Source organism: Acinonyx jubatus, chromosome A2, assembly GCF_027475565.1.
Source record: "Acinonyx jubatus isolate Ajub_Pintada_27869175 chromosome A2, VMU_Ajub_asm_v1.0, whole genome shotgun sequence".
NCBI lineage: Eukaryota > Metazoa > Chordata > Mammalia > Carnivora > Felidae > Acinonyx > Acinonyx jubatus.
This window is the reverse complement of record NC_069383.1, coordinates 145654404-145679018: the sequence shown is the minus strand read 5'-3', so window position 1 is coordinate 145679018 and position 24615 is coordinate 145654404. Positions and strand designations below refer to the sequence as shown.

Genomic DNA, 24615 nt, shown 5'->3' with positions numbered 1-24615 from the left:
AATCACTTCCTTTCTCACTGATTTTTTTTCACTTGGGAGAAAGGGGTAGTGGAAAAACATTGTGGGGCAGTTTTTGACTGTTAGCATAATCAAGATTCAAGAAATATATAGCTTAGACAAGTTATTGGGGTACCTTGTGTTTGATTCTGCGTTTAATCAGATTGAGACCTCTTTCATCCCGACAATGTTTGAGATGGTTTGGGGATAGCAAGGCCCAGGTATCTAGCACTAAACTTCATGAATAGGTTGATGAACCCTGACTTATCTTTAGTATGTGCTTCTTGTTGACTAATGAAGGACCTGCTTCTTTGACAGCTGTCAGCCAACCTGTTGGGTATTATTCCCAACTGACCACTGCTTTAATGAGTCAACTGAAGGAGTATGTCAGGGGCAGATGGGATTTCAAAATGTTTCTTTTGTAACCACAGTCCTAGACCAGGGCCAGGAAGCTACAGCAGATATGGTCTGTGAGGATGCTATAGTGCCAACACACCCTTCCTATCCCCCCACCTCTGCCCCCACCCCAGGAATTCTCAACTCCTGCTGGGAACAGTCCCTGAAATGACTTCTGGTTGGTCATCTGTAAGTTAGATACATTTGTCCATAGGAAGAGATTGGTCTTGTTTTGTAGTTTCAGACAGTAGTTGGCTGTAGCCACACAGTGAAACAGGGACATTCTTACCCTTATTTAAATAAGAATGCAAGGCTTGTGACACAGCTTTTTTGATTATGCCTATGGGCATATGGGCATGCCTGCTGGTATGAACTCTTCCCCTTGCGTTATGGTGATCACAGTTAGTTAAAATGAATGCGTAGGCTCTTTGGCTATGAGGGAGTTGGAGATACTTTAATTTTTAGCATGACAGTGTATGCTGTAGGACCAGTGTGTGTTTCAGCAAGTACATGTTTCCTGACTCTCTGGGACACCCTTAGCTTGTTCTCTGCCCTGTGTCATTTCCCCTCTAACTTGAACTCCAGATCTGGAATCACCCAGATGTGCTGTATGAAGCCCTTCAGAAGGAGAGTCTGGCCAATGAGCAGGACCTAGATGTGGAAGAACTTGGCTCAGCTGGGACTAGTGCTCGCTGCCCATCACAGGGAACAAAAGGCAAGGGGGAGGACAGCACCTTGGCTTCCTCAATGGGAGAAGCAACCAATAGCAAATTCCTACAAGGGGTTGGCTTCAACCCTTTCCAGGAGCGAGGCAACAACATTGTCACATATGAATGGGTGAGTCAAGCAGAAACTTCTATGCCCATAAACCACTGCTGAGAAGGGATGGTACAAAGCAAAGCCTATGTGGGAAGAGGGTGGGGGTTGTACAATGCATTGTGCTGCCAAGTCTCTGCAGGGAACTATAAAGGTTGCCCATGAGCTTCTGCCTTGGAAGGAGTGAATTTTATTTCTAGTGATCTGGCCACGGACCTTCTCTAAGCTGCCTCATTTCTCTATTGCAGGCCAAGGACCTTTTGACTAATTACCAGACTGGGGTCTTAGAGAACTCTCCCAAAATGGTATTGCTTTTCCACCTGATTGAGGAAAGTGTGAAGCTTGGGGACAAGATTCTCGTGTTCAGGTAGGAAGAGAAATTCCCCAGTATTACTGTGTATCTATAGTAGAGTGACAGCCCCTACAGAGTAAGACTGTCTGGGGTAACCCCAGCTCCTTTTTTTTTTTTTTGTTTGGTTTTGTTTGGTTTTCAAACCTCTGCAAACCAGTGCTTCTTGTGAGGACCTTCTTGCATTTCATTTCATTCTTGGAGTTTCTTATTTTGCCCAATGTGATTTCTCTGCAGAGAACTGTTTAAAACCCTAGGCTGACATTGGAGTCATAGTCTAACCCTTCATATTGTGGCCCACATCAGATCTGGCCTGTGGCTTGCCTGAAAGCTAGTTTTTACATTTTTAAATGTTTTAAAAGAAGAAGAAGAAGAAGAATATTCAACAGACTGAATGTGGTCTGCAAAGCCTAAAAATATTTAGTATCTGGCCTTTTCCAGAAAACATTTGCTGACCTCTGATCTAATCTGCTTTGGTCCCTCCCCATTTTTTTTTTTTTTTTTAATTAAAAACAATTAAGGAGGAGGGCACCTGGCTGGCTCAGTCAGTAGAGCATGGTGACACTTGCTCTCAGGGTTGTGAGTTCAAACCCCACGCTGGGTGTGGAGTCTACTTAAAAAAAAAAAAAATTTTCTTTTTTTTTTTTTTTTTTTTTTTTTTGTTGCTTTGTATGTAAGGTCAAATAAGTAATATGATTTGTTCCAGAGTTACATTCTGTGGCCAGAGTTTTGAGTTCCATCAAGGCTTGACTCTTCAGGGAAACAGACATATTTTCTTTCAAACAGACATGCTTTCTTTTTGCTCTGGCTAGATTATGCCCCCATGAGAGCTAAGGGGTATCTTGGGAGCCTCAGAGTAAAGGTTTCCATCTGTGGCACACATTGAGAGGAGAGCGGTAATTCTAACTGGGGGAGAGTTTAGTGTTCCGCTGGTTTTATATATCACTTCTGAGGAGACTGCTTCTCTTTATAACTTGAAAGCCCTAGTAAGACCCATAATTTTGATTGTGGCCTGTAGTTAGATCTAACGTATGTAACGTTGGTTTTTAATGCTGATGCTATTTGTTACTATGTACTGAGCTAAACCCCAGAATTTAGGGGAAGTAATTGAGGAAGAATTGAGGAAGTAATAGGGTAGCAAATTTAGTGGGGGTGGTGATAAGTGTATGGACGACTCGGCTCCCATTTGAGCTAGGGAGAATACCCCTAGTGGTTCTTTGTGGGGTTACCTCTTATGGGGAGCAGGTTCTGGGAGCTCCCACTGTCAGAAGGCTATATATGATTGTGAGTCCACTGGGGAACAAGATTCCCTTGGGTCTGGGAGCCTTCTGAACCAAATGTTGTCCCTTCCAGCCAGAGCCTTTCCACTTTGGCTCTCATCGAGGAATTCCTAGGGAAACGAGAAGTGCCCTGTCTACCTGGTGCTGATGGGCAAGGAGTACAGAAGTGGGTTCGAAACGTCAGCTACTTCCGTGAGTTCACTGCTGCTTTGTTTCTGGAGCCTTGGCAGGGTCTGCTTAAGGCTTTCCTTTCCTTCTCTGCATTTTTGTCTTCTACTCCGTTCTCCACCAAATGTGTAGGAGTATCCGGAGTAACCAAAAGCAGGGAGGTATTAAGAGCAAGCTGCTATGTGTGAGGCACTGTACTAGGGGCTGGGGAGCTTGGGCAAGATACGGGGAGAGCAGAGAAGTAGAAGACATAAACCTTGTCTTCATCTGAGATACAGCAACTCCAAGACAAATACAAAGCAGCACTGATCGAGTGCCCTTATAGGTTCTAAGGAGAATAGAATCGTTGTGGGAAGGATGATTGGAGAAGGATTCCTGGAGGAGGCAGAACTTGCAGTAGACTGGTAAAGATGGGAGAATTTGAATATACAGAGTTAGTGTGGCCCAAAGATCATTCTAGGAAGAAGCAACAGAGTGAATATAGGCCATGATCATGCATTCTGTACAGGGGAGATAGTATCCCTAAGAGGGTGAAAATTGGTTCTTGAGGGGACAAAAAAAAAAAAAAAAAACTTAACTTTTCAAAAATATAAAGCTCAAATAGGCATCCAGTAAATAAACATATACAGTATATCTGTGGCATTTAAATTTTCATGAGGGACGTGTCAGTTGGGGAAAAAAATGTATAAAAAGGCTTCTTAAAGGGGGTGGTCATGAAAAACAAAAGTTGAGAAATATTAACCTCATGTACTTACTGTCCAGATATTGACATTTGGGCCAGATAATTCTTTTTGTAGGTTGGGCGGCGGCGGGGGGGGAGGTGCAGCAAGGGGGTGCTGTCCTGTGCATTGTAGGACTTTTAGTAGCGTCCCTGGTCGCTCTTCATTAGATGACAGTAGCATCCACCCAGTTATAACATCCAAAAACGTCTCCAGACGCTGCCAACTGTCCCCTGTAGGGTGGGAGGGCAAGGAAATAACCCTTGTTGAGAAACACTGGCCTAAAGGAAGTATTTAGAGAATAGAGGTTCATGGGTGGTAGGAAGACCCAATGCCGAGCTATGCTTGGGAACTGTGGGAACTCAGGTTGGAAAGGTAGGTTGGGGTGCCAGTTGAAAGAGCCTCTAATACCAATTAAACTGATACTTCCTATAACAGTCATCATCCAGTCCTCCATGTGGTATTTCATCTCCTTAGCTTTGTCCTTTTCTCTCTTTTCCCTAGGGTGACAAATGTAGCCCCTCCTCTCTTATTCATGCTGCTGCTGCCTTTTTTTTTTTTTTTTTCCTTCCAAGATTTTATATAAATTCAAGTTAGTTAAGGGTAGTATTAGTTTCAGGAGTGACTTAGTGATTCATCACTTATATACAACACCCAGTGCTCATCACAAGTGCCCTCCTTAATACTCATCATGCATTTAGCCCATCCCCCACCCACCTCCCTGCCAGCAACCCTCAGTTTGTTCTCTATAGTTAAGAGTTTCTTAGGTTTGACTCCTTCTGTTTTTATCTTATTTTATTTTTCCTTCCCGATGTTCATCTGTTTTATTTCTTAAATTACACATATAAATGAAATCATAGGGTATTTGTCTTTCTCTGACTTATTTCACTTAGCATAATATCATCCAGCTCCATCCATGTTGCAAATGGCAAGATTTCATTCTTTTTCATTGCTGAGTAGTATTCCATTGTATGTTACATACATACAAACCACATCTTCTTTATCCATTCATCAGTCAGTGGACATTTGGGCTTTTTCCATAATTTGGCTGTTGTTGATAATGCTGCTATAAACATTGGGGTGCATGTCCCCCCCTTTTTTTTTTGCTTGTGCCCCTTTGAATCAATATTTTTGTATCCTTTGGATACATGCCGAGTAGTGCAGTTGCTAGGTTGTAGGGTAGTTCTATCTTTAACTTTCTGAGGAACCTCCACACTCTTTTCCAGAGTGGCTGCTCCAATTTGCATTACCACCAACAGTGTAAGAGTGTTCCCCTTTCTCTGCATCCATGCCAACATCTGTTGTTTCCTGAGTTATTAATTTTAGCCATTCTGACAGTTATGAGGTGGTATCTCATTGTGGTTTTAATCATCCCTGATGATGAGTGATGTTGAGCATTTTTTCATGTGTCTTAAGCAATTTGTATGTCTGCTTTCGAGAAATGTCTGTTCATGTCTTCTGCCCATTTCTTAACTGAATTTTTTTGGTGTTTTTGGGTATTGAAGTTCTTTATAGATTTTGGATACTAGCCCTTTCTCCGATATGTCATTTGCAAGTATCTTCTCCCATTCTGTAGATTGCCTTTTAGTTTTGTTGATTGTTTTCTTTGCTGTTATTCATGCTTCTTAATTGAAGGTTACTTTTTCCCCTTCCTTTGAACTTCCTTCTTTTCATCCATATGCCCCATCCCACTGCCCCAGGATCTATTCTTTTTAATGTCTCCTTATAGTAAGCTCTTAATCATAGGAGTTTGTTAACAATGCAAATTCCTGGTGGAGGGACAACATCCATATCACAACACAGAACTCTTAGTCCTTCTGCACTCACCAGGATTTACAGGACTGAGGTAGAGAGGTCACCCTGAGCCAGCTTTTACCAAGCTTCCGTATTTAGAGTGGTTCTTATGCAATCTAAAGTCTAGGAACCTTGACCTTAGAATTAGTTTGTCTATTAAAGGGAGAAACATAGTTTGTAATCCTTGTTGCACATGGCGATATTTTAAAATTATAGGTGCCTGGGACTCACTGTAGACCCATGGAATGTCCATGGGGGTGGAATCAGAATACTGTAGTGTATTTGTTTTGTTTTAAAAATACATTTGCCCAGTGATTTTGCTGTGTACCCGTGCCCTTATATGTCCATTTCTTGTGGTTTTCCTTCTGTCCTAGGGCTAGATGGTAGCACCCCTGCCTTTGAGAGGGAGCGGCTCATTAATCAGTTCAATGATCCCAGCAACCTCACCACCTGGCTATTCCTTCTGTCCACAAGGTGAGTGGATCCTGAGAGCGGAGGTCAGAGGGCTGTATTCAGGGCAGCTAGCCATGTGGGCAGGTACCCAAAGGCTCATCCAAGTTTCATCAGAAGAGATCTGCTCGGGTTTGTGACTTGTTTTTGAAGTCAGAGAGGGGACCCCAAAAGGAAGTTGTGTTAGAAGGGTAGTCATCATGATAGTGTCACAAAGTTCTTTGAGCCCTTCATTAATAATAGTCATACTTAGCTTTTCTCTCAGGAGTATTCTGAGTCTTAGATGATGGGATTAATGTGAAAGTGCTTTAAAAAGCAGGAAGTGTAATGTAACTGTAAAAGGCGATGGCATTATTTGTGTTATGCCAAGCAGCTTGAAGGCTGTGCTGTGTTCTGCCATCAGAATGCCCTTGATGGGTGTGAACTAGTCATTTTCCTAAGCTGTTAGACTAAACACACCAGAAACATCTGTATGCAGAGGTTTCCCCTCACCAAGTGACATCACTCTGGGGCCAGGATGCAGGGGCCTTACTAATTACAGAGGAGAGAGAGTGGGTTTTCTTTCAAAACTGGTCAACACTTCTGTTTTGGATTTCCAGGGCATACTTTTCAGTGCTTGAGCAATGTACTGTTCATCAGCAGGAGAGTACAATCCTCCAGTATGTCATGCTTAGAACAAAGGAGGTGATATGGGGCTATCAGTCACAGTCAAATTTCAGTTTGAAAACGGTCTTTAAAACGAAAGGTTCTGTGACTGTTGGCTTGTGTTTTACAGGGCTGGATGCTTGGGTGTGAATCTGATCGGTGCCAACCGAGTGGTGGTGTTTGATGCTTCTTGGAACCCTTGCCATGATGCCCAGGCAGTGTGTCGGGTATACCGTTATGGCCAGAAAAAGCCCTGTCACATCTATCGCCTTGTGGCTGATTTCACCCTTGAAAAGAAGATCTATGACCGACAAATTTCCAAGCAGGGCATGTCAGGTAGGGCATCTTTCAGGCACAATATTATCCTTATTGTATCAGTGGTGGGAGGGGAGGGCCAGGTTGTAGGAACACAGGTAAGCTTTGAATCACAGAAAGTCAGCAGTTCCTCCCATCTCATTCTGATTCAAATAATTGCTTAAGAGGTGATTGACCTCAACTTGTCCTGGGCAGGTTTAATGATAAGAACTGAGTATAGGTATACAGGTTTCTCTTATGATATTTCCATTTCACCAGGGCCTCAGACCTGGTCTTTGACTTTCAAATATGGGATGGACTGAGGTAGTTTAGATATTAGTGACAGTTATACCAACCACAACCTCTCTTGTCTGCCAACCTTTGTAGCTGTGCTTTTGCAGTCTTCTCTGCCACATACTGACTTTCTCCATGTCTTCTCGCTTCTAGATCGGGTGGTGGATGATCTCAATCCAATGCTAAACTTTACCCGGAAGGAGGTGGAGAACCTACTGCACTTTGTTGAGAAGGAGCCAGCTCCCCAAGCATCCTTGAACATAAAGGGGATCAAGGAGCCAGTACTCCAACTTGCCTGTCTGAAGTACCCTCACCTCATCACCAAGGTGAGAGCCTGGGATGCATGCAGTTCCCAGTACAGCAGTCTCCACTCAGGGAAGCTTGTCTGGCAAACTACTTTCCTTCATCTGAAGCTTTGTTTCATACAGAAGACTTGAACTCATCTGGTTCTCTCCTTACCCTGTGAAGTTTCCCACCCCAGTCTTATTCTAGCAGTGCTCAGCTCAGCCATGTGGAATAATTTGTCCAGTGTGAGTTTTTCCTAGCAGAAAGAAGGGGTAAAGTTCTAGAAATGTAGTCTAATAATTCTCTGAACTCTCCCATCCTTTTATTTTTTAAGTGTTTATTTATTTTGGAAGAGAGAGAGAGTGAGCATACGTGCTGTACCCGTGTGAGCCAAGGAGAGAGAGGGAGATAGAGAAAATCCCAAGCAGGCTCCACACAGTCAGTGTGGAGCCCAACGCGGGGCTCCATCTCACAAACCATGAGATCATGACTTGAGCCGAGGTTAAGAGTTGGATGCTTAATGGACTGAGCTACCCAGGCGCCCCTCTCCCATCCTTTTGATATAGAAGGCAGATTTGGGCTATCTAAAGTTGGGGCTGGGTTAAAGTTGTGAGTTATACTCTTGACAAAAAGACAGCAAACCTGCTTATGTGTCTGTAAGCAGGCTCTTTGCGAGTGCTGGAGATAGCCAGCCCTTTCTCAGTTTCAGAGTAAGCCTCATTGTATATCAGTTGTGTTGGCACAGACTGATAATTAAATCAATGTCCTCCTGTGTCCCCAGGAGCCTTTTGAGCATGAGTCACTGCTCCTTAACCGAAAGGATCACAAGCTGACCAAGGCTGAGAAAAAAGCAGCAAAGAAAAGCTATGAGGAAGACAAGCGCACATCCGTCCCCTATACCCGCCCATCGTATGCGCAGTATTACCCTGCAAGCGACCAGAACCTGACCAGCATCCCTGCTTTCAGTCAGAGAAACTGGTGAGTCACTGAAAGGGGAGGAAGGCCTGCTGCTGGGCCAGGCCCAAACCTTTTGACTGGTTCTGTTTTTAAAAAATTTAAAAAAAATTTTTTTTTATGTTTATTTATTTCTGAGACAGAGAGAGACAGAGTATGAGTGGGGGAGGGGCAGAGAGAGAGGGAGACACAGAATCAGAAGCAGGCTCCAGGATCTGAGCTGTCAGCACAGAGCCCGACACGGGGCTCGAACTCACAAACCATGAGATCATGACCTGAACCGAAGTTGGTCGCTCAACCAATTGAGCCACCCAGGTTGAGCCCTGACTGGTTCTGTTTTAAACAAAGGGAGAGCCTATAACTTGCTTGCTGGCTGTTGTGAACCGACAGGTTCTGCTCTTGGATGAGGTCCCAAAGCAGTTCAGCAGCCCTGGTGTTTTAAGTGGCTCTGGCTGAAAGAGTGACCTACTGGCTTTGTGACTCAGAAGAGTCCTTCTAGACTCCTGGAGAGGTGCAGCTTCCCAAGACACAGAGGCCCACCCCTCCCACACAGCTGCCTTCATATCTGTAGCGCCTTGGTCCTAGATCTTGCTTAAGCAGTGAAGTTCAAGGGTGAAGGCCAGGTCTTTTGCGGGTCTTGGATTGCAGTCAAGGAATTCTGCTGCTCTTAATGGGATTTTCATTGTGTGGCTGTGCCACAATTCTGAGAAAAAAATCTTTTTCTTGAGAACAGCTTCCAAAGTATGAACATGATAGAAGCTAGTTGCTAAGCAAAGAGCTTCTTTGTAAGAAATTACAAAACATTATCTATGCTTAATTTTTTTCATTTTAAGGCAAAGTACTTCATAGGCCTTACCACATTGACTGCCTGATTGAGTGGTTTGCATTAAAAAAATTTTTTGTTTTATTATCCTTTTTTTAAAAGTTTTTTTACCTTTATTTATTTTTGAGAGACAGAGCACAAGTGGGAAAGGGCAGAGAGAGAGAGAGGGAGACACAGAATAAGAAGCAGGCTCCAGGCTCTGAGCTGTCAGCACAGAGCCCAACGCGGGGCTTGAACTCACGAACCTTGAGATTATGACCTGAGGTGAAGTCGGATGCTTAACGGACTGAGCCACCCAGGTGCCCCTAAAACTTTTTTCCTATGAAGATTACGTGTTAAAAAAAAACTTGACAAATGAGGTTCTAAGGGAAATGAAACCATGTAAATTTTACTTAAGACTAATTTTTGGTGAATAAATTTGCTACTCTTTTTTTTTTTTAATGTTTATTTTTGAGAGAGAGACAGAGCATGAGCAGGGGAGGGGCAGGGAGAGGAAGACACAGAATCCAAAGCAGCTCTAGGTTCTGAGCTGTCAGCACGGAGCCTGAGGCGGGGCTTGAACTCATGAACCGTGAGATCGTGACCTGAGCCAAAGTCAGAAGCCTAACTGAGTGAGCCACCCAGGTGCTCCAAATTTGCTACTTTTTATGTACAAGATGCTTTCAAGAAAAATGTTATTCTCTTTCAAAGCCTTCAGACTTTATTTCTGTGTCATTTTCCAAGATACTATTGTCTGGGAATGTTCTCCTTTCTTGTCCTCCACCTGTTTTTTTCTCTTTTCTGGGCTTCCCCATGAAGCAACAGGAATGGAGTAAGCCTGAACCCAGTGAGAAAAAAGCCATGTTGGGGGAAGATGTGACAAATGGGCTGGGCTGTGGGCTTTTGTGGCCCATCTCTGGTTCTATGGGAGGCACTAGCCTCTCACAGCACTTGATGAGCCATACCATGATCCTGTTGATTCTTCCTCCTGTCTGGGTATATGTGAGGAGGGCTTTCTGCCCAATTTCCTTGCTTCAACCCCTGCAGAGTAGGGAGCTTAGGCTAGATTCCTGTTACCCTGACTTTTACCCTGATCTGACTTTGAATTCTAGGAAGACTCCCACTGGTATCTGACCAGGGCTGCTAGCCCTGCTAGCTCCTGCAAAGCCACCCTGGGCAGACTGAGGAAATGAGACTCAGACATAGAGCATAGGAAATGAGACATAGAGCTTACTGTGCTCTATGGCCTATCTAGGAATACAGGAGTCCACAGGGCCCAGAGGGCTACCCAAAATTGCCTGTAGCAACCTCAGAGCAATGTTCTTCGGTCAGGTAAGAAAGAATATACCAGTCCAAGGAGGTCTTCCCCCCAAGACTGAAGACCAAAGGCACAAATTTCAGAAAGCTTAGAGACACGGTTTTAATTTCAAAAATCTTAAATCAGGAGTAGTCTTCTCAAGGTACCAACATTCATTTGAAAGGAAAGTGAAGAATGAAGAGTGCATCATTGACCATCAGGTAACATTTGGCATGCTGGCATAAGATGCACAGCGGTGCTCAGGCTGTCCATGGCTGTGTGCCATTCAGAGACCCGGGTTCTGTGAACAGCGTTTTGGCTGCTGCTGCTTTTGTAGTGGTCATGACTAGAGGAGTACTTTGGACATTGGCCCCAGGAGGAGCCCAATGAAGTGTAATGTGGAGGAATAAGGTGTCTGCATTACTTATTGAAACTAGAGGTTCCAGAGAATAAAGATGGTTGATGTTGAACATGTGCTCTCTCAAGATCACCTGAACATGTGGCATTACGTGCCTTTTCCTGGGTGAGTGGGGAAAATTACACCCCTTTGCCTTCAACTTGGCATGCACTATGTTCTGAAGAATTTCTTCTCCCTTATTGCATCTTTACCTTTTCCTAACTTCCCTCCAAGGACTAATCCCTAATGTATGTAGACAGTCCAAATTCTAGAGGAGCAAATGTCACCTCAGATCTCCAAAAAGGTATTATTCTGCTGACATCTGATTCTTCTTTGACTCTGAGAGGCTGTATGTCTCATTGCCACTCTGTCTCAGTCCTGCTTCTAGTCTCCTTTTGAATTGGCCATACTCTGCAGGTTTTTCTGGTTCTTCTCAGTAGCAGCTGAGAATGGGGGCACTGTAGAATGGGGGAATCTGGAGAAACTCTGCAGCCTTTGCAGAAAGGTAAGGGCTGTTCGGCTAAAGTCTCTTAGTGTGTTTGTCTTTCTCTCACAGGCAGCCAACACTGAAGAGTGATGAGAAGCCTGTGGCCAGTGTTCGTCCTGTGCAGTCCACCCCCATCCCCATGATGCCCCGGCATGTCCCACTGGGAGGCAGTGTAAGCTCTGCCTCCAGCACAAATCCAGCCATGAACTTCCCGATCAACTACCTACAGCGTGCGGGGGTCCTTGTGCAGAAGGTGGTCACCACAACAGGTTGGGAACTCCTAGGTCCTCTTCCAGGGCTGCCTATCCCTTTTAAACTTTGTTCATTCAGGAGGTATTTATTAAACACCTTTTATATTCTAGGCCTTACTACACTGGCACTGTGGGTAAAAATAAAGAAGATAGTCCCTGATCTTGAGGAATTTGCATTCTAATGGAATATCTTAAGAATTCTAACATGGAACTGGGTTTTCTTAAATGTGATATGTAGGATAGACACTGTAGAGATTGTGGAAATTTCACGGGAACACAGAGTTGGTCTGAGAGGTGTGAATGTGTTGAGTCCTGCCTGACTGTAGGGTCAGCTGGGTATAAACTGTCAACTTCCCTAATTAATTAGAATACCTGAATGTCACTTGCTTCTTTCTTTGTGAGTTTGATGTGAATTGAGCATGGTGGGCCAGTGGTAGGAGGCTGGCAGCCCGTCTCTCTCTGCAGTTGGTTCTTTGGGAAGAAAAGCATTTCATAGAGCTGTTTTTCATCTTATTACCTAGAAATATTCATGGTACATAAATTTGAATAAAAATACCTTAGATTTTTGAGTATGAAAATAATATGTGTCCATTATAAAAAATTGTGAAATGACTAAAGACAAAAAGCGAGCCCCTTATAATCCTACTTCTGCTGATTCTCAAACATACGTTTTATTCTTTAGTTAGGTGTGGAGTAATGCCAGCAAGGAAGAGGATGAGGCCACTTTTGGAGCCTAAAGTGATGTGGAGCAGATGGATTCAGACGGCTTAGAGAGGAGGACAACAAACAAATATAGAAATAATCATTTGAACTAGAACTTTTTCCAAACTAAAACTATGAATTTTTAATTAAATCAAGGGAAATTGATCAGAAAGATGATCAGATTTTTTAAAAGGTTCTCATTCTCACAGTATTCTTTGCTAGGCAACTGTGAGAGGAGGCCCTGCTTGCTTCTCCTCCCTTGGTTCAGACCTCTGCTCCACTGAGAGGCTTTAGGGAAGCCATTGAGGAACAGGGGTAGACACGGACTTTGCATCTTCTTCCCTTCTCAGTCAGGTAATCTAAATCTGAGGTCTGTATCTTCACTAGATATTGTTATTCCTGGACTCAACAGCTCCACAGATGTACAGGCGAGAATTAATGCTGGTGAGAGCATTCACATCATCCGTGGGACGAAAGGTAAGAGCCCGACCACAGGGCCCATCCTCTACTTTTGGTTCAGAGTGTGGGACTGGGAAGCAGAATAAATATATAAATATATATGGCCTGAGCTAGAGGGAGGGTAGGAATCGTCCTATGTAAGAATGTTACATGTGGAGGAAGCATGAGAAGAAGCATTTCTAGGAGCTTAGCAGAGTTGGGGTGGGCCCAAAAGAGATCTGTCAGTGACTTAAAAGAAGAGAGTTAGGGTCTCTCCATTCCTGTATTTTTGTCCTTGTTTTTATGGAGAATCTTGAGTTGAGTTTGAATAGACACCATGTTTTGTATCAATCACAGTGTGTTGATAGTGATGCTATCAGCTAGAAGTGCCTGGGTACGACCTGGTGGTGTACTAATCATGGCAAGCCCCCACAGACATTTCCCAGAGCCAGTGTGGTGACTGGACTGGCCCTGTGGTTCTTACTGTGATTGCATGATGCACCTCAGCAGCAACCATCAGTGGACTTTGAAAAAACAAAGTTTATGACTCACAGGTCCTGGTAGGTGCACAGCACCCTAGGGCCACACAATGAGTTTATGGGTAGAGAAACAGGGAAAGAAGGCCTGGGTTTCTATTAGGATCCAGGAGTTGGGGTGGTTAGAGTTTTGTGGGTTACTCTTTATTGGTAAATTTAAAACATAAGAGCAGGAATTAGGGAATGGGAAAGGAAAAGCAGGGTCACTCAGGGTTCAATTTTCTGGGTTACTCTGGGCTTTCTAAAAGGGGAACTTCATGGGTAGGCACAGTCTGGTTCCTTATCTACTTGTTTAGTTAGTAGCTGTCATACGGGTGCAATTGGATTATTTGAGATAGATGCGTTTGAAGTGGATGCCTTGTTAAACAACAGCTTAATGCCTGGCACTTACACTGCACACAGGGAGACCAAAAGTGGAGGGAAAGAGCTGTGGAATGGGGTTATTAGCTAACATGTATGTTGCTATGTTGTCTTACCCACTTGCTCAGAGTGGGGTGGAGGTCTCAATTAGGAAATGTATTGGGTAGATAAATTAGTATCTGTGGGTTGCATGACAGACATTTTGAGTGTGGTAATTTAAAAAGTCCACTGCCTCTGTCCTGCTTATAGACTGTAGACGGAGATGAGATTACTGGAATGAGAAGTCTGGACTGGACATTGTCAGAATGCATTCTGAACCTATCATTCATATCAACCTTTACTACGAGGCTCCCTGAGGCTATTTAGCAAGGAGATTTTGCCCTAGCTTCTGTTGGGTCAAAGTACCTTTTAGGCTCAGGGAAAAGATGCCATGAAGTACATGACCCACAGAGAAGATTATACCCAGCCTCTTTACCAGACTCTTCCTAGCCTAAAGCATGGGTCAGCAAACTATGGCCTATGGGCCAAATCCAACCTGCTTGGATTCTGTAACTGTGAGCTAAGCATGGGTTTTACATTTTTAATTGGCTAAAAAAAAAAAATCAAAAGAATACTGTTTTGTAACACCTAAAAATTATATGAAAGTCACATTTCAGTGTCCCTAAATGAAGATGTTTGGAGCACAGCCATGCCCAGCTGTTTTCAATCTATAGTAGCAGAGTTGAGTGGTTGTAACAGAGACCTTTTGGCCCACAAAGGCAAAAATATTTACCAGCTGGCCCTTTAAGAAAAAGTTTGCTGACCTCTAGCCCAGAGGCAGCCCTGACCTTCCAGGAGATTGATATCAAAAAACAGAGAAGGTAGGGTTGTGCCCTATGGGAACAGAATGCTGGTCTTAAATTATTCCTATCAAGGTAGAAGAAGGTGTTGAGGCAACGAGGCTCCTTCTTCCCAGATTAAGAGGACTCCTGCCAGAGTACTTCATCCAGAACCAAGGCAGCCAACTTACTCTCTTTCACAGCATCCTGTTTATTTTCTCCATTGCATTTCATCTTTCCTGATATTTTCTGGTATCATTGTCTCTTTCTCTAGAGGTTGAGCCCTGTGAGACAGGTCCCTTTTCTGTCTTAACGTTCTTCAGTGTCTACAACAATGCCTCATAGTCACACAGTCTTATGGAGTAAATGAGTAATACTGGGTCCACAGTTCAATTGGTCCACTTGTCATTTCAGGGGATCTCAAGGAAGGGCATAAGACCTAATTTTATAGCTGGTTTCCCAGCCCACGATGCCTAGGCCTGGGGTTCCCAGGGTTGGCTGATTGTGTATCTGCTTCTAGCAGCCTTCCTCCTGTTTTTTGTTAGGGACATACATTCGCACCAGTGATGGGCGGATCTTTGCTGTCCGAGCAACTGGCAAACCGAAGGTCCCAGAAGATGGTCGGATGGCTGCCTCAGGTATAAGGCTTCTACTTTCTATTGACCTGCATGGCATTTGTTTGTTTGTTTTGGTTTGTAATTAATTAATTTTTTGAATAACGTGTATATAGTTCACAATTCAAAAGGTTTAAGAGGGGTAAAGTGAAAAGTAAGTTTTGCTCCCCCCACACTCCCAGCCATCTATTGCTCCTTTCTGAAGGTGTTACTCTCATTTGCTTTCTTCAGAGATATATTATACATATACTTGGTACAGGAATGTGTGTGTGTGTGTGTGTGTGTGTGTGTGTGTGTGTGTGTGTGTTAAGTATACATATGTAACTTTTCTCTGTATTTAAAAAAAATTTTTTTTTGATATTTATTTTTGAGAGAGAGAGAGAGACACAGCATGAGTGGGAGAGGAGCAGAGACAGAGAGAGGGAGACACAGAATCCAAAGCAGGCTCCAGGCTCTGAGTTCTCAGCACAGAGCCCAACGCAGGGCTCGAACCCACAAACCATGAGATCATGACCTAAGCCGAAGTTGGACACTTAACCAACTGAGCCACCCAGGCATCCCATCTCTGTATTTTTATTTTTTATTTATTATTTTAAACTTTATTTATTTATTTTGAGAGAGAGGGAGAGCTCGAGCTCAAGCAAGGGAGGAGCAGAGAGAGAAATCCCAAGCAGCCTCCACACTGTCAGCGCAGAGTCTGACAAACCCACAAACCGTGAGATCATGACCTAAGCTGACATCAAGAGTCAGACGCCCAACTGGCTGAGCCACCCAGGCTCCCCCTCTATATTTTTAAAACAGATGCTAACTTACTATACTATACTGTTTATTTTTTCACTCACTAGTGTATCTCAGTACTTGTTCCTTACCATTTCTTTAGATGTGCCTTATTGAAGGTGTACACAGGATGCTGTTAGATGGGTATAACACAGCGCATTACCGAGTTCCCTGTCCTTGGACATTTACATTGTTTCACTCCCCTCTTACAGTACTGGTTCATAGTCATATGGGTATGTCTATAGGATGAATTCCTAGAAGTGGGATTGCCAAGTCAAAGAGTGTGTATGTGGCACATTAACAGTGTTAGGAACTCTGTCCAAGTTCCCCTCTACAGGAGTGCCTCTCATCTATCCTTCCTCTGTGGAGTATGAGCACTAGACTGCTCTTGCTTCCAGCTTTTATTATGGAAATTTCCATACCTCCAGACAAGTTGAAAGAACAGCACGGTGAGCACCCATGTACCCTGCATCTAGGTCCAATGACTGTTACTGTTCTCAAACTTTCTTCTGTCTCTCTCTCCCTTCCTATTATTGGAACTATTTGCAAATAGTGCTGAAGATGTTGTGTCATTTTACCTTTAAGTACTTCAGCACACATCTCTTAAGAGTAAGGACATTCTCCTCCTAGCCACAACACCATTATCACACTAAAAAGCTTAAAACTCCATAATAGTACCTGCTATCTAGATTATATCCCCACTTGTCCCAGTTGTCTTTCATGGCCATGGATTGGGTTTTATTTTTAAACAAGGATGGACCTTTTTTTAAACTTCATTTTCCTTTTCCCTCCCATCTTGGTCACTGGCTGTCTCTGCCCCTGGAAGAGTCCAACTTGTTGCAGAAATGATCTCTTAGCTTTTCATATTCATTATCTCCTAGAATTCACTTTGGTCGAGTTTCACAGATTGCGGACCTGGGGTGTAGAGAAGTTATATGTCTTATCATAGACTTGTTTCCTAGATCAAGAGATTTCTTTCTTTGTGACTGGGAAAAGTTGACTGGGTGATGTTTGGATATCAAACTCTTTGAATTTGGGGGACCACAGGACAAGGGTTTTTTTTAATGGAATTTTTCCTATACTCTCCTTCTCTCCCTGGCCATTCTGGTTCTCAGTTACCTACATTTTATCCCCAGGTTCCCAGGGGCCTTCTCTCGAATCCACAAGCAACGGCAGACACAGTGCCTCATCACCCAAAGCCCCCGACCCCGAGGGGCTGGCCAGGCCCGTCTCTCCAGACAGCCCGGAGATCATCAGTGAGCTCCAGCAGTATGCAGATGTGGCTGCCGCCAGGGAATCCCAACAGAGCTCCCCAAACTCCAATGCCGCCCTGCCTGGCCCCCCGGCTCAACTCGTGGACAGCAGTGCTGTTCCTGGGACAGCTCTCGGGACTGAGCCTCGACATGGGGGTCATTGCCTCAATAGTTCCCTCTTGGTGACCGGCCAGCCCTGTGGTGACAGGAACCCAGTGTTGGACTTACGGGGCCATAAGCGAAAGATGGCCACACCACCTGCTGCCCAAGAGTCAGCCCGCCGGCGGTCCAGGAAAGGCCACCTGCCAGCCCCCGTGCAGCCGTACGAACACGGGTATCCAGTTTCTGGCGGGTTTGCCATGCCACCCGTCTCCTTAAACCATAACCTCACCGCTCCCTTCACCTCCCAGGCTGGGGAGAACTCCTTGTTTATGGGCAGTACCCCCTCCTACTACCAGCTGTCCAATTTGCTGGCAGATGCCCGCCTGGTGTTTCCAGTGACTACTGACCCTCTGGTGCCAGCAGGCCCCGTCAGTTCCTCCTCCACGGCTACCTCAGTCACTGCCAGCAACCCCACCTTCATGCTCAACCCGTCTGTTCCAGGGATACTACCCAGCTATTCACTCCCATTCTCACAGCCACTCCTGTCCGAGCCGAGGATGTTTGCGCCTTTTCCTTCCCCTGTCTTACCCAGCAACCTTTCACGGGGCATGTCTGTCTACCCAGGCTACATGTCCCCACATGCAGGCTACCCTGCTGGCGGCCTCCTCCGGTCCCAGGTGCCTCCATTTGACTCTCATGAGGTTGCTGAGGTGGGCTTCAGCTCCAATGATGATGAGGATAAGGACGATGATGTGATAGAGGTCACTGGGAAATAGCTGGGGAGCCCCTCTCCACCTCACTCGGGGCCCCCCAGCAGGTTGCCCACCAAGCTGAAAGGCAGCAATCTGGGCTTTCTGAGAATAGGGCACTTGGCAGGAGGGGAAAGGAAGAGGGCAAAGAAAGGTGGTTGACTGTAGTGGCAGGGCTCTGTTGCTGTGTAACAAAAGAGGCAAAATAATCCAACAGAGCAGCAATAGCGGGAAATCAGGGACCCAAAACAGGAATGAAGGGGCAGGGCAGCCTGCCTCTCTTCCTGCCTGCCTTGCTTATGCTGTGTGCTTGCTTGCTTGCCATCTGAGCGTAGAAGCTCACATCCCATTTCTGTCTTTGGGAACATTCTCTCCCAAGAGAGCTGCCTTACTGGGTGACTTAGCTTGGCCTGGAGAGGGGAGGGGAGGGAAGGAGGGTAAGTGAAGGAGGGTGGGCAGGGAGAACAGAATGAGATTTCATATGAAGTGGAGTCTTTCTGGGGGTGGGGGGGGGGAGAAGCAGACCAGGTGTGTGTGTGTGTGTGTGTGTGTGTGTGTGTGTGTGTGTGTGTGTGTGTACTTGTACTTGTATGTAACAGAGCAGGGGTGGAGGTGGGAGGGGAGGGTGGGAGGCACTAAGCGGGAAACTAAAAAATGAATTTATCTTTTTTAAAATGGAAATCAGAGCGTGTTGGTTCATGGCAACTATTAGTATCAGTATCGTGATGAGCCCAGGAAAAGAGCCATGGAACCCACAAGTTTCCTTCTGGTTGGGTGAAGAGAAGGCCCAGCTAATCCAAGTCCCTGGTTTTCAGAGCCACATTTATTTTAGAATTTGGGGGAAATTATGAGAGAAAATGGGCATTACCAATCTCTGTCTCTTTCCCCAGTGGCTGTCTCTGAGCAGATTTCCCTTCACAGGGTGTGAGATTGTATGCAGAGGCTGGGAGCAGGGGGGAACACTGTGTTGTGTGAGCAAGAGGTCATGCAGTTGTGGCCAGAAAAGACCTTCTTCACAAGGATGGACCTGAGCCCCCAACCTGCCTATCCTTGTGGCCTTTCCTTTCCTTCCCCGCTAGAAAGCTCCATGTTAATTTATTTCTTATGGGCAATTATTTATTATTTGGACTTTCCACGTGTCTTGTTTTTCCTGGGGGGGGGGGGGCGGTTAGATTTTAGGAGGGTAGGAGATAGGAAGGGAAATGTTAATATCTCCCAGATCCCATAGCTGCTGGTAAACAAGTCCCAGGTAGATGGTGAATTGACCAAGGAAAGAGAGTTGGGCTTGACCGAGGTTTACACTAAACAGCTATGTTTTCGGGAAATGGCCTCTCAGGAAGACCAGTGAATCTTGTGACTGGATAGTTAGTGCAGGTGAAACTCATTCCACAGAGATTGAAACTTGGGATCATGGAGTTTGCCATTGGGAAGTCAGTGACCCCAAATTTGGAGCTGTGTCCTCCTGGGATGACTTTAAGGTAGGCTCTCTATGCTGAATAGTGAAGCTCTGCATAGGTGACTGCTGGGTTGAGAGAATAGACTGCTGATTTCCTATTAGGAAATGTCTTGGCCTCCCCAGCCTGACAGATGATCATTGTGGCCTGGTGTCTGTTATCTCCATCCTCTTTGAAGGAACACAGAGCAGCCCTTCCTCTGTAGGAGCCTTAAGTCTGGCTTTTGTCTTAAAAGAATACATCAGTCATTCTGGGTCTCCTCTTTCTTGTTGCCAGTGGCAGAGGAGGGGGTATCTAGTCTTTAAGCATAAACACTGGCTGTCTTCCTATTGGCTCTTTTCCCCCTGCTACTGAGACTTTGCTAGGCAGTTCTTTGTGAAGAACAAACCTGTCTGGCTTTAGAGTTTTGCCACCTATTCATGGGTCCCCACTGGGCAGCTGCTGCACCTGCCTCTTTCCAGCCTTGGAGGCAGCTTAGCCAAGTCTCCCCTAGTAGTAGTTGCTTCTGCAACTCTTCTGACAAGTTTGTTTCCATTGTTAGAGGGCTTTAGCACATTCTGGGGTATTGTCCCCAGAGAAGAGACAAGGAGATGGCTAATGGGGGTGCATGCATGCATGTGTGTGTGTTTGTGTGCTGTCCAGTTGCACCAAAAGTGGAACTTAAAGAGCTTTCTCTCTCTGTTTTCATAGGTACCCCGTCAGACACTTAGCTCTCCTACTCATAGAAGCCTTAGATCTACAATTTAGCTATGCAAATTATTTTAATAATTTTAAAATAGCAGTTCCAACCAGTGCTTTCTCTTTCAGAGGTATCCCAAGAATGATGGTGAAGGGACTCAGTTGGAGTGGGCTCTCAGATTTGAGGCTGGTGCAGTAGGAGCGAGCTAGCCTGGATCTCTGATTTGCAGAGCACACTCACAATCTGGGCTACCACTGATGCCTCTAAGGCCCCCAGAGCACTGGGATCCCAGAGGGGTGTGTGTGTGTGTGTGTGTGTGTGTGTGTGTGTGTGTGTGTGTGTGGTGTTAGGGAAGGAGGAATATGTCTGTGTTTACCTCTAGGAAATCACAGCAGCAGGCTCTGAGAATCTGGAAATTATCAGCAAAGAATTGAAACCAGTCACTGGAAGGATGGGCCTTTGAAGGTACCAGGAAGTGAATAGGTATTCTGAGAGGAATACATACCTGCTCTCTACCCACTGATTCCAGGGGCTGGGTCTTACTTCAGGTCAGAAGAGGCAATAGTTTGGGGAAGCTGACCTGGCTAGAGAAGCCTTTTTTTGATATGTGCAGCTTATATTGTATAAAGGCTATGGGGTGGGATCATGGGAAATTAGAATGCTACCAGTTTCATGTTTGGGGTTTTTTTGTTTTTTAATCTGAAAAAACACTTTTCTGCTATCTCTTTATGTGTGCTGGTAGGCAAGTGTGCATGCACATCAAATATGAGCATGTGTGTGAGGGAAGCAGGAAATGTCTCAGAGCCTAAGAACCATGTTTTACAGCCTCTTTGATCAGAAACACTTGGTGGTGGCTTTCAACCACCATCTAGGCCTGAGTGACGGAAGGATGGTGATAATGGGTGGCGGGGGGGTGGGGGGTGGGGAGGGATGTGCAGTGGATCAGGCCTCTCAGCATTTTCCCCTCACCATTGTCTTCCAAAGGATGTTTTCAAGGACCTCTCAAGCTTGATCCATCTGGCTTAGTCTGAATCCTCAGCCTAGGGAATATAGTACTACTTAATGATTCAGGATTACCATTTGTAATGATGTTCAATTTTCTTTTCTTAATATCTTTGTGGATGAAAATGGAACCAGAGACAAAGTAGCCATTTCAGTAAGAAAGTAAATGAACCATGTTGGATCAGATCATTGGATATCTGCCAAGTTCACACCCCTCGAGTTGTGCTTTTTGAGCATCTATCTCTTCACCTCCTGACTTAAGGAGAACTCTTTCTGGTCCTTGGAACTCTCTTCTCTAGGAATTAGTATGTGGTATCTCTGTATATACTTGTGATTCACAACTAAATATGAAATTGCCCTCTCTAGGGCGTGAAGCAGTTAACTGGGGTAAAGTTTTGCTGATAGGTTGAAACAACCAAACTTTAGTGGTCTGGGTGGGATGGTCACTCCCAAAGCTGTCAGCAGAGCAAGGCTGTCTGTCTCAGTCCGTTTGAGCCTGGCATTGCTGTGGCATTGCTCTGGAACCGAGTCCTCACCCCATGGGGAAGGTCTGGGGGTTATACATTCCTTATTCCTAGTGTTCTTGGCCATGACCCCCTTCCTCCTGCTTTCCAGTTCCCTGTGAGTCCTCAGAAGACCAGTCTCCCTTCTGAGTCATGGCCTCCTGTGCACCCAGATCAATCATTCTTTCCCCAGCAAAACTCTGAGATAAGAGCTCTTTCCCCCAACAGACCCCCAGGAGACTTTCTGGCCCTCCTCTGACTTGTTCCCAGGAGATCTGCACCTCAAGGCCTGAGAATGCTGCGCTTTCCATCAGCCACCGTCAGACTCTGTCCCCTCCTACTGACTCTTCTGCCCTATGTGTTCTGATGTGACCCCTTCATGTCTCTTCTGTGCCACTAGCTTGGCCCTAGGCCTTTTATGAATACCAAGTCTTAACGATGAACTTCCCGAGCAGGCAGTGGCCAACTTACTTCTTCATTCTTCAGGGACCTGAGTCTGCCCCTTTCCTCTCTCACAGGTTGGTTGGATATAGTAATCCAGTGCATTGGGAAGAGGTAGCCAGGCAGGCTGTGGAGTCTGTAGTGCAGAGGGCTTGGGGAGATTTGGGTACTCTGTTACCACTACTGGGATGATATTCAGAAGAGGGGACCTCATACTGTGACCTGACCCAGGACCCTTCTCTGAAAGAGAGCTCAGCCCAGGGGTGTGTGTGTGTGTGTGTGTGTGTGTGTGTGAAAGAGTGTGTGTGCGTGTGTGCGCACACGTGTGCATGCATGTGCGCGCGAGAGAGTGTGCATTCGTGCATATGGGTGTAAACTGTTATCTGGTTGTGTTACTCAGGGTGGGCTGGGGACTCACGGGAAAAATCCCCCTCAGCCTGCCCAAGACTGGTTTTATCCTGTACCCTCTCCAGAAGGGTCAGGGGAAGGGGGTCCAGGTGGGTTGAGGGGGTCGCAATGGATAACCACTAAGGCCACACTGCTGCCGGGAGGAGTTGGGGGGAGGGGGAGATATGAAGTGGCCCCAGGGACCTGGCACCTGGCTTTGGTTTTCCGTCTTCTTTCCTCAGGACGCCCCCTGAGGCCTGGGACCTGCTGCGCCTGGCTTTGAGGAGCATCTGTGTCTGGGTGCTCCAGCTGCTGGTGTGATCATGGGCTTCCCTCCTCTCTCAGCAGGGCAGGTGCTCCTGCCCCAGAGACTGGGCAACTGGCTGTTTCTATGACGTATTTATTTTTACTTGTGTTTCATGTCACTTTTTTAAAAAAGCAAACAGAACAATTGTAAGTCAGTATAACTGCCTATCAGTTTTCTTTATTTCTCTTTTTGTAAAATAAAATTTAAACTCCAGACGGCAGTGTTGTTTGATCAAGGAATTGTCTGAACAGCTGGCTGGCTGACTGGGTGGTGAAAGGAATATAAACTTAGAGTATAGTGGGCACTGGGATGGTACTTGATGTGAGTGGGGTGGGGGAGAGAGGTGGGAATAGAGGGCAGACTGCTGGTAGGCTCTTTGTTGCAATGGGGTTCACTAGGCTTTTTCTGCCTTTGCTCACCTGAAGAGGACCGCATTTCCAGGCTCTAGATGAAACATCGAAACTGACTCAGAGTGGCTTAAAGCTTGATGATCCTCAATCATGGCAAGTCCTGCTGGGGCAGCCCTAACCAGACTGTGGGGGATTGGGGATTGGGTGCAGCATCAGTGCCTTCAGAGGATGGGAGATGACTGGTGGCAGGGTATGCAGACTGTCTTACACTGCATATGCCTTCTCCATTTGTCATCTGGGTTAGTGGATCTAACCATTGCCTCACAGAGAACTGTCCAGGGCTTTGGAATATGAGACATAAGGGAAGGTGAGGGCAGTCCACTCTTTGTCTCCAAGTTTGGTCCCTGTAAGGGGAGAAGCCCTATGGAAAGAGTCTCTGGAAGTTTGCAGAGGGAGAATTAAAGTGGCTCTGTGGGGGTTTCTTGGACAGAGAAAGGCAGGAGGAGACAAAGTCCAAGTCTGGGTTCATGAGAGGATTCGTACTATAAGGTGGAACAGGTCTGCTTACACTTATTTCTAGAGGGAAGAGGACTGCGTCTTAGCTGCCTTAGCTGGTGGCCAGCAGAGGTCTTGCAGAGATCCCTACCAAAGGTTGGGCTTATTCTGTTGGGAGCAGCCTGAGATGAAAGGGAGGAGTGGGGACTTGTGGCCAACAGCTTCTATCACAGGTAGACTCTCCATTGACAACAGAGGTGGTGAAGCTCCTAAGGCACACCCTGAACTCTGACGTGGGCATCTGGAATTCCCCAGCCAGCCTGAAGGAAGTGAGCAGAGAGGACAAGATGAGGAAAGAGCAGCTCCAGACAACGGTTTCTTGGGACAATCTCATCAGATTCTGAGAAACAGGAAAAATGACCAGGTGAACATTGTGTTCAGAAGCTGTCTTGTCTCTGAACCATGAATTGGCCCTTATCTCACAGGAAATGCTTCCAAGTGTATAGCCCACTTGCCTGGAGCACCTAAAGGTTTTGATCATGTGTTTGATGTTCATAAGCAAAATCAAACTGCCATGACTCTGCCAGCCCAGCCCTGAGTGCCTGTGAGGGGCCAGCTGCTCTTCCTACCAGTGTTTGCCCAGAGGGCTGGGGATAGGCTTGGCCCTGTGGATGAGGGTCATTCTTTCCTGCCTGGGATTAGAACAGTGTGAAGTAGTGGGAAAGGAAGCCAGGATTATGAGTGCCTCCGTGTGTTCAGTCTGCCCTTTGCTAGTGCAGTAGTGGAATCCAGAATAAGATGATTCCCCTCCCAAATATCAATCCTCTGTGTCAGAGGCACCAAGGTAGCCCGTCATGTAGCCAAGCTTAGGAGCATAGTTGTTCCCTCTCCTACCCCTTCCACTGCAAGACTGGGCCTCTCAGGAGGGCAAAGTTTTGTCTTTAGGGCTCTAGAAGAGTGCTTTGTATAGTTT

At 45.7% G+C, this 24615-nt stretch overlaps 1 protein-coding gene across 5 annotated transcripts in view; it reads left to right on the top strand.

The window, feature by feature from the left end:
* Positions 1 to 23010, top strand: part of RAD54L2 (RAD54 like 2) — a 114505-nt gene extending 91495 nt beyond the window's left edge. For all 5 annotated transcript variants that reach the window (XM_027038844.2, XM_027038843.2, XM_027038842.2 and 2 more), the window contains 11 exons: positions 979 to 1230; positions 1458 to 1576; positions 2912 to 3030; positions 5894 to 5993; positions 6745 to 6950; positions 7356 to 7528; positions 8269 to 8465; positions 11494 to 11693; positions 12765 to 12854; positions 15075 to 15167; positions 17057 to 23010. In XM_027038844.2, the coding sequence (XP_026894645.1) occupies positions 979 to 1230; positions 1458 to 1576; positions 2912 to 3030; positions 5894 to 5993; positions 6745 to 6950; positions 7356 to 7528; positions 8269 to 8465; positions 11494 to 11693; positions 12765 to 12854; positions 15075 to 15167; positions 17057 to 18051 (2544 nt within the window). In that variant the 3' untranslated portion in view covers positions 18052 to 23010. The remainder of the gene's footprint in view (positions 1 to 978; positions 1231 to 1457; positions 1577 to 2911; positions 3031 to 5893; positions 5994 to 6744; positions 6951 to 7355; positions 7529 to 8268; positions 8466 to 11493; positions 11694 to 12764; positions 12855 to 15074; positions 15168 to 17056) is intronic.
* Positions 23011 to 24615: the final 1605 nt, after the last annotated feature.